Source organism: Schistocerca nitens, chromosome 4 (genome assembly GCF_023898315.1).
Source record: "Schistocerca nitens isolate TAMUIC-IGC-003100 chromosome 4, iqSchNite1.1, whole genome shotgun sequence".
NCBI lineage: Eukaryota > Metazoa > Arthropoda > Insecta > Orthoptera > Acrididae > Schistocerca > Schistocerca nitens.
The window spans coordinates 495,862,754-495,879,458 of record NC_064617.1 but is presented as its reverse complement, the minus strand read 5'-3'; the positions used below and the strand labels follow the sequence as shown (position 1 = coordinate 495,879,458).

General features: G+C 41.3%; 1 protein-coding gene across 1 annotated transcript in view; it reads left to right on the top strand.

Annotated features, from left to right (window-relative positions):
• The window catches only part of LOC126251894 (serine/threonine-protein kinase 32A), a 620,320-nt gene that overhangs the window by 372,525 nt on the left and 231,090 nt on the right, over nt 1-16,705 (top strand). The window contains exon 3 of the mRNA XM_049952606.1: nt 11,784-11,949. Coding sequence (XP_049808563.1) covers nt 11,784-11,949 — 166 coding nt within the window. The remainder of the gene's footprint in view (nt 1-11,783; nt 11,950-16,705) is intronic.

Sequence of the window (16,705 nt, the reverse complement as noted above, 5' to 3'; positions counted from 1 at the left end):
TTGATTCAGTTTAATAAATTTAATAATTTGTAATTAATCTGAGAGATCTGCGGAATCGTATCACTGTTGCCATGCACTCAGTAATAGCAGATACGCTTTCGCGTGTGTGGGAAGAGTTTAACTACTGCGTCAATGTTTGCCGTGCAGCCAATGGTGGCCACATTGAATATTTATAAGATTTATTACAGTTCTAATTATTAAATAATTATTAAAAACTAATTCATTCCAAATTATTAAATTTATTAAATTGATATCAAAATTTATGAAAAAAACTTTGAAACTTCCTCTTTTCATTGGTCTAAAGCTTGTTTATTTTGGATTTGTACTTGAATACATAAGAATTTGAAAATGGGTCCGTCATTTAGAATAACCCTTGTATGTGTCATGTATAAAATGGAAACATTGTCACCAGAAATGTCGAAGCGATATTGACGCATTAACCTAAAATTGTACACGATACTCTAATAAGCAAACAGACAGGCAGTAGGCTACATATTTCTTAATATGCATGATATCTAAATATGTGTATAATATATAAAAGGGAATCATCGTTATCAAAAACCACAAAAAATATTTTAATTATTTACTTCAAAACTTTACAAATTACTATAATAGAAGTTTGGACGAATATATGTGTTAGTGAAACACTGTCAACAAAAATCTTGAAATTTCTTGTCCAGCTTACGCACTTCAAATTTTAAACAATTACCTATTAAATATTCAGACAGACATAGCTTACATATTTTTTAAAACAACAATGTACATATTTCTATTAAAATCAACTGCTTAAAGATGTGCGGTTTTGTTTTCTTTGTCCCAGCCAGTCTTAACACCGTTAGCAGATCATGTATACCGTTAGACAGGTTAATTCTCCCATATATATTCTCTCTCTCACTGTATATATTTTCAAAGAAAAATTGTATACACAAAAATGTGCTGTTTTGTTTTCTTCCTTCTTGACGGTTTTCACAGAAAACAGGAAACTCGTATTTCTGGTTTATAATTGGAATACTAACTACAGAATATGAATTTCCAATTACAATAAATGTCAGAGGAAAGAGGGGAGGGGACGACTCGTACAGAGGGGTGGAAGGAAATGGACATAGAGAGCGGAAAAAAGGAGATGGACAGTGAGGGGAGGGGGCAGGAGGAGATGGGGAAGAGGGCGCAAGAGAAAATGCATACAGAGAAAGAGTTATGGAAAAGAGAAGGGAGGTAGGAGGAGTAGGGCAAAAAATGGTGGAGGAGGAGATGAACAGAGATAGGGAGGGAGGGGGGGGGGGAGAAGGACATTAGGATGCATATCCAATTCTCATAGACGTCAGAAACGTGTGCTTCCTCTTTTCTTTCTTTTTCCATTTAATCAGATTGAGTCACAGCAACGGGTGGCCAGTTTAAAATATAAGCGATTATAACGGAAGTGCTGATTACCATTAAGCGCTGTAACAGACTTGTGCTAATTACCCAGCAGCATAGACCTCCTCTGGGTCTGGCTCATGTTCCCTGTTTCAGAAACAAGGGCGCTGTGTGTTACGCAACAGGGGCAGGTCAGTGCATAGATATTAAGGATTCTGGTTTATTATTTGTCTCAATAGACGACACAACGTTATAAAACCGCAAGCCATTTCTATTATTATTATTGCATTATTTATTTTATTATTATTATTTTCCATTCCCATTACGTCGGGGTCAGCAACTGTAGAACTGCATTGATCAGCTGAAGAGAAAAAACCTGCTGACAGCTGACAGAAAAAACATGACTGAATTCTTTACGATTCGGCACAAAATACTCATACAACTGACGCAAAGACCTGACACGATATTCGCAGTAAGTTTTTTCTGCTCGTAATGGGAATTTCGAAACAGAGGATCAGCCTTAGTTTTCCGGTCTGAAAGTTGGCCGCTCTCCATCGCCGGAACAAAAGCCATTAGCTGCTGTAAACTCCGGGCAAATGTTCCGCGCCGCTAATGAGGTCACCATCGGTGAGAGGATTCGATCTTAAGAAATCAAAACTAACTTTTACGCTCTAGTTCCAGTCTAGGAAACATAAAACCTCTTAGCTAGAGTTCATTGACCACTCAACAGCAAATTTATTATAGACGGAGCGAAGGAGGAAGGTGGGCCGTAGACAGTTACATTGATAGAGATGTTGTACATTAACGTCGTTTCAAAAATTTAGGAGATTGCAGAGGATGAAATTCGGAACGTTTTGATACGAGGGACCTATAGCCGGAAATGTGAAATAAAGTTCCTACAACCACCAATGGGCTATGGAAACCTACGCACTACCTGTACGTGAAATACCAGGTGAGACTCGCAGTAAACATTTGGGATGCATTTCTTGGAGGTGACATTATTGGAACACACATCGTACCAAATTGTTTGAATGGGGCATGGTACTTGTTCTTTACGGATAGTGCTTTGCTTGAACGTTTGGAAAACGTTTCGTTGCAAGTGCGCACTATTTTGTGGTTCGAGAACGATTGTTCTGACAGACTACGTCAGGCAGGGTGATTGGGTGGGGACGTTCAGTTCCTTGCCCTGTACGCTCTCCTGACTTCACTCCCGTTGACCTTTTTCTCTATGGTTATGTAATATTCTTTAGGGACAATACCTGAGCTTCTCGAGCGGACCATTACAGCATTTTATACCGTCAGAAAAAGGCGTGGACCCTTACAGAGAAATAGACAACGCAGTGTTTGTCGTCGCACATTATGTAACGAAGTTGGTGATAGTCATACTGAAAATTTACTCGAACGAACTGCGGCACTGGTTCAGTTTTCAATATTTAATTGTTCTCTACTGTTTTGTGAGAATAGTTTACCAAACTACAGCATTCTGGTCATTCGTTTACCGTACCGACTACAGAGAAAGTGCATAGTGCTCTAGAAACTTTTCTTTCACATTTCCGTCTATAGGTTTCTCACAAAACAAAAAGTTCCGAATTTTGGCTTTGGTCCGGGAACCAAAGTTCATGCCCTTTTGGACTGCTATCCGCGTACCGTCGACACGCTTTATATACCATGTCATCTGCCGTCTCTGAGTGGTGGTTGTACGCTGACGTCTAACATATGCGGTGTTCACATTAACGTGACTGGACGGTGTAATAAGGTAAAGGGACGGTATAAACACTGCTGTTCCCGATTTACATGAACAATTTAGGAGGCAATATGAGTACTCCACATAGATTGTCTGCAGATGATGTGGTCATTGACAGTGGTTTAACGTCATCAGATGATCAAAACCAATTGGAAAACGATTTAGACAAGATATCTATGCTTTGCTAAAAGTGGCAATGGACTCGAATATGATATGGGAATTGGGGTATCAATCATCAAAACGAAGACGATTTTCCTTGCGGCAAGGTCTTATCATGGAATTTCAATCATCGAAATTCTTGTCGGAATGTAAAAATTTTTTGTTGGCGCCCACTTGTGTAGGTATAGATGATCATAATAAAAAAATACGAGAAGTCAGAGCTTGCACGGAGAGATTTACGTATTCGTTTCCCCGCGCGCTGTTCAAGAGTGGAATGGTAGAGAAATAGCTTGACGGTCATTCGATGAACCTGAAACGTCGCCTTAAAAAAATTAATGAATTACTGTGCTGATAAACCTCTACGTTATTTGATTTTCAAGCAACTGAGCAAAACTGAACGTACTCAGACATTATTCTCTTTACTTATTCTGATCAACACTAAACTGACACACAATATTTTTTGCGCAACGCAGTCTTTCAAAAATCCCTACAAATGAATGGCCCTGACTAACAATAACCTACACCTTTGATGAATCACTTACTTCGTTACTCGAACTACCGCAATATAGCGAGCGCCACTACTGCCAGCTAAATAAAAGATTCTAACTACTGAAGGCACTAACTACTGATAGGCATAATTAGCAAATGAAAGATTTTGATAGAGAACAAACAATGTATTTACCTTAGTAATGCTCAAAGTCATATCAGTTCATGACATCCAGACTTACTAATTTACTCTTTCTGGCGGACACACGTCCACATCATCCGCTCTCAAAACTCCGCCATCTCACTCCCCACATCCACCATTGCTGGCGACTCACCTCCAGCTGCGCAACGCTACGCGCTGTTCACATCCAACTGCCCAACACTAGAATAGCGAAATTTCAACAATGTCAACCAGCCATAGACTACACACAGCACAGCCAGTGATTTTCGTACGGAGCGCTACGTGGCGTTACCAATACAAAAACCTAAACAGCCTACTAACAAACCTTCTGCCAGGAACCTAAGTTTAAATTGCACTGTAATCATGTGGATTTAGATTCAGATCTGTTTGGTTTCTTTCTTAACGTCGGGAAACATTTATATGAAATCTGTACATAGGAGGCATTCATTGCTAGTTGCATTATTTCAGTATATTTGTCCATGTAACCGAAATATAAACAGTAATGCACATAGCATACACGTTTGCCGGCTGGTGTGGCCGAGCGGTTCTAGGCGCTTCAGTCTGGAACCGCGGGACAGCTACGGTCGCTGGTTCGAATCCTACCTCGGCATGGATGTGTGTGATATCCTTAGGTTAGTTAGGTTTAAGTAGTTCGAAGTTCTAGGGGACTGATGACCTCAGATGTTAAGTCCCATAGCGCTCAGAGCCATTTGAACCATTTGGTACACGTTTATGGAAAAAGTCAAGAATTATTTGAAGTTGTTTTCCAGAGCTTAGAAGGTAACGTCATACATTATAAAAAAGTAGAAGTTTAGAGCGGTATGTAGCGTGGATGTTACTTCTGGATGTACAGGAAGTTCATTTCATCTGAAGGACGTTAAGGTGACATACTGGGGAACATTCATGGAGACCTCGATTTTTCGTATCCGACCATTTTGATTTGTTGATTCTTCGAAAAAATTGTAATAAAATCGCACGAGCAGATGTTGTAAGAGACGGGAGTACTGGCGACGGGAGTGTTGAAAATATCCTCAAGGCTCAAAAAGTTTCAAAACAACGGATGGGGCTGCCTGCATCGCTCAGCAAAAACGGCGGAAAACCGCTACGGACGGAGGCGGTGGCCTGGAGCTGGGAACCACGCTGTGGCGTCGGATGAAAGGCGTCTGGGGCCGGGGGCCGGGGGCCGGGGGCCGGGGGCCGGGACCCCAATTCCAGACAGCGTGTTTGTCTCTTTCATCGAGATAGGCTGCACGCCGCATTAGGCAGCGGCAGGGGGGGGGGGGGGGGAGGTCGATAGCCGGACTGTGGTTTGGCGAGACGCATTTACTGATAGCGGCTGCCCACTCTCTTCGCAGCAGCGCTTCGCCGCAGTTTCCGAGGGGCGGCTAACTATCAGATCTCCTCCGAATAGAAGGATGGCTCACTTTCTGTAGGAATCTCCTTCTAGCCGGGGAACGTTTTGCTAAGAATTGTCGCTGTATGTACAAGATACTTAGCTTCCAATCAATTGTCTAATTTAATATTCCTCATTTTTAGGAAAATTCACTAACGCAAATCAAAAGTGAATTACAAGATAGTTTTAGCGTAATTTATGTGACATTGAAATATTAACGACTGTTTTCCACATTATTTACATTCTAACATTCCGTACATTGTTGGCCCACAAGCCACATCTCTTGTGATTTAAGAAACTAGAATCTTCCATTGAAGATTACGTACTTCGTCACAAGAAAAGATTAGGTTTTGAAAACGAAATATATGTACCAGAAATATTATCTGAGCTTGGTTTATTTATCAGCTGGTCGTCAGGCTCTACTGGGCTAGTGACTTCAGTAGAATCGTCAGTTTTCTTGCCTCTGGACTGGTCATTGTTGTCATCACATTTTGCAGATGATCGTTCCCTTAAATAAATGTCGTGTGACTGGCCTCCCGTCGGGTAGACCGTTCGCCGGCTGCAAGTCTTTCGATTTGACGCCACGTCGGCGACATGCGCGTCGATGGGGATGAAATGATGATGATTAGGAATACACAACACCACTCCCTGAGCGGAGAAAATCTCCGACCCGGCCGGGAATCGAACCCGGGCCCTTCGGATTGACATTCTGTCACGATGACCACTCAACTACCGGGGACGGACATCGTTCCGTTGATCAGACTGTTGTACTCCACATCCACTGAGCACATCGTCCGGGTTCTGAATCTTTTCATCCCTGCTTTCTCTTTCCTTCTCCATGCTGTTGTTGTTGTCGGTGTTGTTCTTAATGTCTGTAAGCTGGTTTGTTGCAGTTCTTCGCGCTGCTCTATCTTGTGCAAGGCCCTTCATCTCCGAATAACTATTAAAGCCTACGTTCTCTGAATCTGCTTTCTGTGTTCTTCTCTTGGTGTCTCTCTCCGCACCCTCCCCACACACCCACAGACCCACACCCACACACGCACACCCACACACACTTCCCTCCTGTACTAAACTGGTAATCACTTGATGACTCAGAATGTGTCCTATCAACCGATCCCTTTATGGTAAGGTTTTGACACAAATTTCTTATATCCCAAATTCTGTTCACTACTTCGTCAACACATATGCGCTCTCCCCATCTAATCTTCAGCTTTCGTCTGTAGCACTACATTTCCAAAACCTCAATTCCTTTCGTCTCTGAAATGTTATTCGTCCTGTTTCACTTCCACATTTGGATATACTTCAGACAAATACCTTCCGAAAAGAAAATGCGTAATTCGATGTTAGCAATTTTCTCTTCTTCAGAAAGGCTCTTCTTGCCGTTGCCAATTTACATTTTATATATTTACTTCGGCTATCATCAGTTACTTTGCTGGTGAAATATGAGAACTTATCTACTAACTCAGGTGTCTCGTTTTCTAATCTAATTTCCTCAGCGTCACCTGATTTAATTCGAATACATTTCATTACCTTTGTTTTGATTTTTTGATGTTCGTGTTATATCATCCTTACAAGACACTGTCCATTCCTTTCAACAGTCTTCCCAGTCCTTTGCTGTCTGCGAGATAATTACAATGGCATTAGTAAACCTCAATTTTTTATTTTTTTATTTTTCGTGGACTTTATTTCCTACTCCAAATTTTTCTGCAGTTTCCTTTGCTGCTCGCTCAGTGCCACAAATTTAATAACATCTGCGATAGGCTACAATTCTCTCTCACTCCTTTCAACAACAGCTTCCCTGTCCTGCCCCTCGACTGTTATAACTGCCGTCTGGTTTCTGTACAAGTTGTAAATAGCCTCCCGGTTCTGTAGTCTACCAACGCGACCTTCATAATTTCCAATCAACATTATCAGAACATTTACCTACGTCTGCAAATGCAATAAACATAAGTTTGCCATTCCTGGACCTGTCTTTTAAGAGAAGTCGTAGGGTTAGTATTGCCTCACATGTTTGTACATTTCTCTGAAATTCAGACTGTTCTTCGTGAGGTTGGCTTCTACCATTTTTTCCTTTCTTCTGTAAGGAATTCTTGTTAGTATTTTGCAACCTTGACTTATTAAACTGATCTTTCGGTAATATCCACACCCGTCACAACTTTATTCCTTTGGAATTGGTATTATTATATTGTTCTTGAAGTCTGAGACTATTTCGCCTGTCTCATACATCTTGCACACCAGATGGGAGAGTTTTGTCACGGGAGGTTCTCCCAAGACTAACAGTACTTATCTGGAAATATCCTCTACTCCTGCGGCCATTTTCAAATTAAATATTTCATTGCTCTGTCAAATTCTTCTAGCAGTATCATATGTCCCATCTCAACTTCATCCACGTCCCCTACCATTTCAGTAATATTGCCTTCAAGGACATTTCCCTTGTACAGACCCTCTATATACTCTTTCCACATTTCCCATCTTTGTTCAGTACTGGTTTTCCGTCTGAAGTCTTGATATTATATTTTCTCTTTAATTTTTTTGTAGGTGCTATCTAATTTTCACCCAGTTATACATGCCTGTCCGGCCGGTGTGGCCGTGCGGTTCTAGGCGCTTCAGTCTGGAACCGCGTGACCGCTACGGTCGCAGGTTCAAATCCTGCCTCGGGCATGGATGTGTGTGATGTCCTTAGTTAGGTTTAAGTATTTCTAAGTTCTAGGGGACTGATGACCGTAGATGTTAAGTCCCATAGTGCTCAGAGCCATTTGAACCAATGCATGCCTCTATAAACCTACATTTGTCCGCTAGCTATTTCGTAGCAGTTTACGTAGAAACAGCCATGAAACCTTTTTTATAATGTAACGTACACATCCCAGTAGTCAGGATAGTCAATTTTTTAACGCTGCATAAAAACTGTAGATAATATTCACTACTACCAATCATTGCGATTCTATTTACTTCTTCTTCTCGTTTCCTCTTATTGAGGTGAGGGAGACCTGTTATTTGCTGCAGCCATGGGGCCCTTCTTTAGCTAGCTTGTGAGTCTCATACTTGTTCGACACTGAAAGCCGCCATTGAGTAGGCAGAGAACAGGTGTCGTGTATCATGGAATGATCGTATTTTAATAGAGATCTTGAAAAAAAAAACGATGAGCATGCAACGTCCGTGTGTTTTAGTAAGTTATGTAGACACTTTTAGAAGCGAAAAAATACTTCGTTTAAGGGCCAAGAGAGCATGCAGATCTAGTGCGCGTATAGAGGTTTCTTCGTAAGCGAGTACTCCTTAACCTAATAGAAGTATCAGTAGCGCTAAATGCAAGCTAAATAAATTTCAGTAAGTGATACAAACGAATTAGATGCGAAAACTTTAATTTGCTCTCCAACAGCGTGGTAACTTACAATAAACGGTAAGTAATTATATATTTATCTTAAAGACACCGACCCTGACATTGTCTCTGGATATGTGACATCACTCTGTTACAGTCTTTGGTCGTCTCGTGAGTTTGTGTATAAACATCGTTTGCCGTTCTGCAGTTTAATCGATATATCGTAATGAAACACCTTAATATTTCCAGAAAACAAATGCTTTATTCCATCCATCGTTTCCTTAAAATCGTGTTTTAAGTATAGTTGTACTTTTTTTAGACGTTGGCGTAGTTGATCACGGGATTTTAGCGAGTCTTAGTTCTGAATACAGCAGTATTTTAAGTAGTATTTGTCACCGATTGTATTATTTCTTGTGGTGTAGACTCTTTGCTCCGCTCCTAAGCTGGTTGCGAAAGAAACGTAAGGCGATGACAGTACACATATTTAGTAACTGCTGCAATGCAAAGATCACCTTTTCTTGCATCACTACTGCATTTTGGAATTGAGAAACATCGTAGATGAGGTAAAATATTTAATTTGAGCCTTGTTTCATTGTTAATACTGCATTATGGTTGTCTGGGGATAAGGGGGCGAGAAGAGAAGGGGAGGAGAGGAGCGGGAGTAAGGAATTTCCATTTGCAATTACTGATTGATTGATAATATTTTTTGATGATGTCACTGATAAGTGTGGTGACTTCATGAGCTCAAGGTCACTGATAACGCCATGCATTACGTCCAGGATCACGTACTATTACGTGGTCACCTTGAAGGTCTTGTCAAGGAAGCCGCCATAGCATTTCTACTCTGTATACGGCACTGGTGCCTCTACTTCTTTTGCCACACCCAGTTCTGCTCAGGAAGAGGTTCTGTCACAGCGCTCTTCTTCGTGAAGACTTGTCTGCCTACACTGGTTTAGTATACGCCAACCAACCACTCTGTTACAGGGCAGTGCATTGTGGCCATACACTTCCACCATTGTCCTCCTTTCAATGAAGGAAACGACTTACAGGAAGATATTTTACGTTATCAGTGGAATGTAGCACTTTGTTTTCGCTCCTCTAGTGGCGTACGTAGTAGTGTGTCATAATGATTTGACTACTACTGCGACAATAGACACGTATTTCAAATTAAATTTAATTCATTAATTATTTATAATTATTTGTTAATGGTATTTATTTATTAGTTGCTTTATTAACTGCGTAATAGTTGTAAGTGCATTGTAATTTCCAGTTAATATTTAAAACCTTATAACTGTTTCTCATAGTACGCTGTTTGTAATTAAGTAGTAGGTAGGCTGGTCGGAAACATTTAGTGAGGTATCTTTGGAGGAGTAGCACTATTCTGCATCAAGATCTGAAACCAAAGAATGTAGCGATTTAGAGCAATAGCGTCCGGCGCGAAGTCGACAATGTAACTCATCCCAAAGTTGTTCCATCTGGTTCAAGTAGAACTAGGGGCAGACAACACCATTCGAAGGATGTTACTGCCCATAAACCATTATGTGACAGTGTGCGCCGTCATGTGGATGTTCTTCTACTGTACCTAGTACACAATGATTCAAACTGTGTTCATATCGTTCCTCATTTAGCGTTCTGTTGAACACAGTAAGGAGAGCACAATGTAGTCACAAAGAATCGCTCTCATACCGTAACATCGACACCTCCGTACCTTACTGTTGGCAGTACATACGATGACAAGTATTACTTAAAATACTGCTGTATTCAAAACTAATACTCGTTAATAACCCTTAGTCAACTACTCCAATATCTAATAAACAATTTTTAGGAAGGATGGATGGAATAAAGTATGTTTTGTTAGGGGATATATCGATTAAACTGCTGAACGACATACAGTGTTTATACACTTGCAATCTTTGTGGTCCTTTAAACCACGCATTTTTTCTTTTCTAAAAGAGTCTACGTAACTGATTAAAATATACGCACATTTCCCGCTTATCCAGGCAATCTCCAAACCAAAATACTTCTATTAGATTGCCACATGGGGTACCGTGATTCATCATTCCTAATTATTCGTTCCCAGTCCAGTGGAGTAGCTGTTTACATCACATCAAGGCTCGTTTTTCACTAACTACAGAAACGAATGACTAATGAGGAGCCGCTCGATGACTGTTTTCCATTATTTTTAACTCCGAACGCCCAGTCACTGTACTTGCTGGACTGCTGGTAGCACTTTGAATGTCACGCTTGACTCCATCCGCCAATTTCACGCGATTTGTTACAGGCACCCTCCGCAGTGATCGATCTGTCACTACATGAACTCTGCCTAGCGTTGGTTTAGCTCTTGTTGTTTCTTTCGCCTTTTCGCTTCAGAATCACATCACAAACAGTCCACTTGGGCTGCTTTAGAGGCTTTGAAATGTCCTGTGGATCTGTTACTCAGGTGACTTGCAGTGATTATTCTACGTTCGAAGTTAATGAACTCTCCTGACCGATCCATTCTGCTGATACTGCTGCTCTGCTGACAACACAATACTTCCTCATCCTTTTATACTGGCGCGTTGGTCTCTCGTGACATCTGGATACTTTTATCAGATAGTGTATGTTCTAATGCTTTCGACAGTGACGGAAGAATACAGATGGGAAGGTAGAGGGTACTGTGGTATTCTTCGTGGATGGAATCTTGATAATTTCCTGTTCCATGGCACAAGGAAAGCATTAGTGGTTCAAATGGCTCTGAGCACTATGGGACTTAACAGCTGTGGTCATCAGTCCCCTACAACTTAGAACTACTTAAACCTAACTAGCCTAAGGACATCACACACATCCATGCCCGAGGCAGGATTCGAACCTGCGACCGTAGCAGTCGCGCGGTTCCGGACTGCGCGCCTAGAACCGCGAGACCACCGCGGCCGGCGAAAGCATTAGTGGTCAGGCAGTGGGTGAAGATACGTGTTGTTATTATGAGAAGCAGTGAGTCAATAATAAGCTTTATGATTAAATGCTATCATGGTGTTCGGTAACTACATTGCGTCGTGGACTTGTGCGTCTAGAGTATGGGGGGGGGGAAGGGGGGGAAGAGGGGGGGGGGACCCGGTCTTCAACTGTAACTCTGCTTTGCTTACGTGTGTTACTGGTGTTGTGTCTACAGGTGTGCATCGTGCAGAAGAAGGACTGTAAACGCATGTTCGCCATGAAGTACATGAACAAGAGCGCCTGCGTGGAGAGGGACGCGCTGCGCAACGTGCTGCGAGAGGTGGACATCCTCGCCTCGCTGGAGCATCCCTTCCTTGTCAACCTCTGGTTCTCCTTCCAAGGTATGCGAGCCAGCTCACCACTAACGTTAAAATGTACCAATACATGCCAGTGATCAAAAACCAAATATTTTCCTTTGATGTTACCAACTTGCGAAACGTCGATAGTTCACGCCTACCATCTACATCTACATCTACATACATAATCCGCAATCCACCATACGGTGCGTGGCGGAGGGTACCTCGTACCACAACTAGCATCTTCTCTCCCTGTTCCACTCCCAAACAGAGCGAGGGAAAAATGACTGTCTATATGCCTCTGTACGAGCCCTAATCACTCTTATCCTATCTTTGTGGTCTTTCCGCGAAATGTAAGTTGGCGGCAGTAAAATTGTACTGCAGTCAGCCTCAAATGCTGGTTCTCTAAATTTCCTCAGTAGCGATTCACGAAAAGAACGCCTCCTTTCCTCTAGAGACTCCCATCCGAGTTCCTGAAGCATTTCCGTAACACTCGCGTGATGATCAAACCTACCGGTAACAAATCTAGCAGCCCGCCTCTGAATTGCTTCTATGTCCTCCCTCAATCCGACCAGATAGGTATCCCAAACGCTCGATCAGTACTCAAGAATAGGTCGTATTAGTGTTTTATAAGCGATCTCCTTTACAGATGAACCACATCTTCCCAAAATTCTACCAGTGAACCGAAGACGACTATCCGTCTTCCCCACAACTGCCATTACATGCTTGTCCCACTTCATATCGCTCTGCAATGTTACGCCCAAATATTTAATTGACGTGACTGTGTCAAGCGCTACACTACTAATGGAGTATTCAAACATTACGGAATTGTTTCTCCTATTCATCTGCATTAATTTACATTTATCTATATTTAGAGTTAGCTGCCATTCTTTACACCAATCACAAATCCTGTACACGTCATCTTGTATCCTCCAACAGTCACTCAACGACGACACTTTCCCGTACAGCACAGCATCATCAGCAAACAGCCGCACATTGCTATCCACCCTATCCGAAAGATCATGTTTTACAATGGTCAGAAACTGCATTTGCATCACGGAGGACAGTGGCTCAAAAACCCATCAAGACATCCTAAACAGATAATCCAGAAACAGGGATAATTCCTCTGAAAAGAATACGGTCTATTTCGTTCCACAACGTTCACACCGCCTTTGTGCTTTGTTTTCGTCGTTAAACCCGTAAAGTTAATAAAAAATTCAGCCCAAAGGAACATACTGCCGAACTACTGAAGCGCCAAAGGGAATCTTGATTTTCAATGTAGATGTTGTGACAGATAGGTGATACAAAAACAGAAATTGGTAACACATTTCCCTTACTTTCATTCCATAATGCCCTAGAGGATCATTTTTCGGGCTAACTCACGAATACAAATTAAAATTTTAAGAGTACAAAAGCTCTTAAAACGAATTATTAGTGGTGTGAACTCATGCACGTCCTTCAATGCCCTGTTAATGCAACTATTGATGTTGAAACTTCTTCCCAGTATATTTGTTCCATAACGGAATTTGTCATGAATCTCTTTTCTCAAACAAGCGGCTTAGTTCATGGAATCTTAGACGAAACGTTTCCTGCGGAAAGGCAACAAGCCCACGTATTCTACTTTAATAGTAGAGACAAAAAAACTGAATAAACATGTTTAATGCAATTTATCTCCTGCCATGTATTTCAGGTTTTTTGGTGTAGGTATTCTCTCATTATATACAGCTAAAAGTCAAGTATGATATAAATGGAAAGAGGGAGACACTTTGTTGGCGTTGGACATGTTCCCTTTCTGCAGTAAAAGGGATTTTCAAATTCATGCTAGGGTTACGTTACGTGTTTTGAAATAAAATTTTACGTATAAATACCTTTCATTATAATAAAAATTGTTTATTACGTGTTTCTGAATAATATTTGACATTTTTCTTGTTTGCATTACTCAGTTATCTCCATCTACCTCACTAGATGCCGTTGTTGTCAGTGGTGAGGTGACTGAATTTCAAAATTGTATCGTGTCTTGAGAGATGTAGAGGAAAAATTTCTAGATGGCTTTTGTTGTTATTTATAAGCAGAACAGATATATGGCCTTTCTTTAGTGACAGTTTCAAAGGTTGTAGAGCTTCTCTCAGCATAAAAATGTCCTTCATCGAACCAGCAGTATTAATGTCGCACTATGCGGATTTTCAGCTCCAAAGGTCATCTCGTGGCATCTTCATATAGTGATAAACTCTTTCGGGTGCTATAAACGACTTTACCATAAGAAACATCGCTTCAGCAGAGCATAATTTAGGCTACGTGGGTTTAGTTGATAAAGAATCTATCCTCATTTGAACAATGGAAAACTTGTTACTGTTTCCTGAGAATTTTTTTTTATGAATTCAACATCGTCATCCACTTTCCTTCTCCTACCAACATTCCCCGAATTAGTTCGCCAACTGCTGTTAACAGAAAACTGACGGCGTTGCCAGGCCTGTCTTATCGTGGAAACAGGATTCCTTTTTGTGGTAAACAATGCATTGATCCACTGAGAGGAAATTTATAAATTTCAGAATAGCTACCTTTCTGCAGTTTGCGATTCATATGTAATTATGCATGACAAAATGTGTGTACCTATCTGTCAAAGGGGTGATAAAAATAGAAGAGTAGCTCACAACTCGTGAATACCCATACTTTATTAATCCAATATTTATGAATGAGGGCACATTGTAACATTCAATAAACTTTACACATGGCATCGAACCTTTATGAAACTTTCTCTTGCTGACAACTCTCCACATAATTATGAAAGTGAAAAAGGTTATCGCTTACTATATTTTTGCCGTTCATGCTGAGAACTGCCGCATGAAATATGACGTATTAATTTATTATTTCCTTACTACTAACTGTACTCGTTACACATTTCGCAGGCAGTAACCACCTACACCACAGAAAGTACCACCAAAATTATATAATTGTACGACACAAAGTTCAGGGGACACATCATTAACATTGAGCTGCGTGGAAATGAAATTGCAGGGCGAAATTCGCTAGAGGCGTACGCGAAATACGAGCATGTGCACAACAAATATTTGTGAAATATGTAAAATGCATATAAAATATATTTGACATGTGCATATGCAAATAAAGCCACAGGTAAAAAGCTCAACCTAAAAATCTGGAACGATTTCAGTAAAATTTGGTATACATATTAATTACTATCAGGAAAAAAAAAACTGTTGGAGTAAGAATAACCAGCCTCATTTTCGGGTAGAGGTGGTAACGTGGGTGGAAGAACGGAGGAGAAGATGGACAGATAGAGAGGGTGAAGGAGCAGATGGACTGGGAGAAGGGAGGAAGAAATGGACAGAGAAGGGGAGGCAGAAATGGACAGAGAAGGGGAGGCAGAAATGGACAGAGAAGGAAAGGAAGAAGAAATGACTGAAAAAGGAAAGAGAGGAGACGGACAGGAGCAGGAGGGAGGAAGAGATGAACAGCGAGATGGACAGTGGGGAGGGGGTAAGAGACCATGGACAGAGTGAGGGGGAAGGAAGAGATCGAGAGAGAGCGCGGGGTGGAGGGAATGGGCAGAGAGAGGTGAAAGGAGAAGATGAACTACTAGAAAACTGAAACAAATACATGAGGGTACTTTTTTAACAAATGATAATTTAACCTAGGGTAAAATGCGTGATGGAGATAGTCAATAATAAAGATAACTACAGAAAGATTTAAAGTCACTTACGTTGTGCAGAAATATGTTCATTATTCAGGAACACACGTTTTACGTACATAGATAGAAGCCATGGAAAGTTTAGCTGCTGAAACAAGTCTGTTTAAGAGGAGCCGACGGGATTATTTTATTTTCAGTCCAGTAATGTGAGCAGTATAAGTGTTCTAAGCTTCTTAGCCCACTGGACTCGCATTCGGGAGGACGACGGTTCAATCCCGCGTCCGGCTACCCTGATTAGGTTTTCCGTGATTTCCCTAAATCGCTCTAGGTAAATGCCGGGATGGTATCTTTGTAAGGGCACGACTGACATCCTTTCCCGTCCTTCCCTAATCCGATGAGAGCGATGGCCTGGCTGTTTGGTCTCATGCCCCAAACGACCTAACCCCTCCCCCCCCTCCCCCTTTACGTATCGCATCCCGGTACAAGGTGCAGGAAATCTTCGTGCTCGTATTGTGGAGGGCTGCAAATCCACACGGAATATTCCAGGGATAGATCAGTGCGTCTGGAATCCAATGCGGCGGATTGACACATGTGTCAATGCAAGCGGAAGGCAATTTAAAATTTTTCTGTAAGAACGATTTTCATTTTCTATTCCCTCCTGCTTTCCACGACTGACTTACAGTGAATAACTGTAGAAAACGAATCCTAACGCGTAATTAATGGGTTGGCAGACTTCTTCTAACTATGTGGAATATGTCTTTGAAGTTTAGCCAGACCCTGTCTTGAAGCATATAGTGGTAGTAACGATAGTACTGATGGGTCGTTTGAAGTGATAGCGTTTTCGTATCAATAATAGTATCAGGTATCCCAGTTTTCTTCGAAAGTAAGCCAATTAGGTTAAGGTGTGGGTTACTCTTCCTTGACCCATCACTCAGTGTAGACTTAAGTTGTTAGTTTGGACCAGGCCACACCCTCAGAAGACCAGTTTAATGAATCCTTGCACACGTTGCAGAGCTAACTGATTCGTATGGGAGAGTATGGGGCATTAACATGCTGTAGCTATAACCTCATATATAGTGGGATGTGGGCAAGAAATTTTAATACCAGTTACAAAGAACTTATAAGGCACTGACGAATTAATGTATCAAGAACATC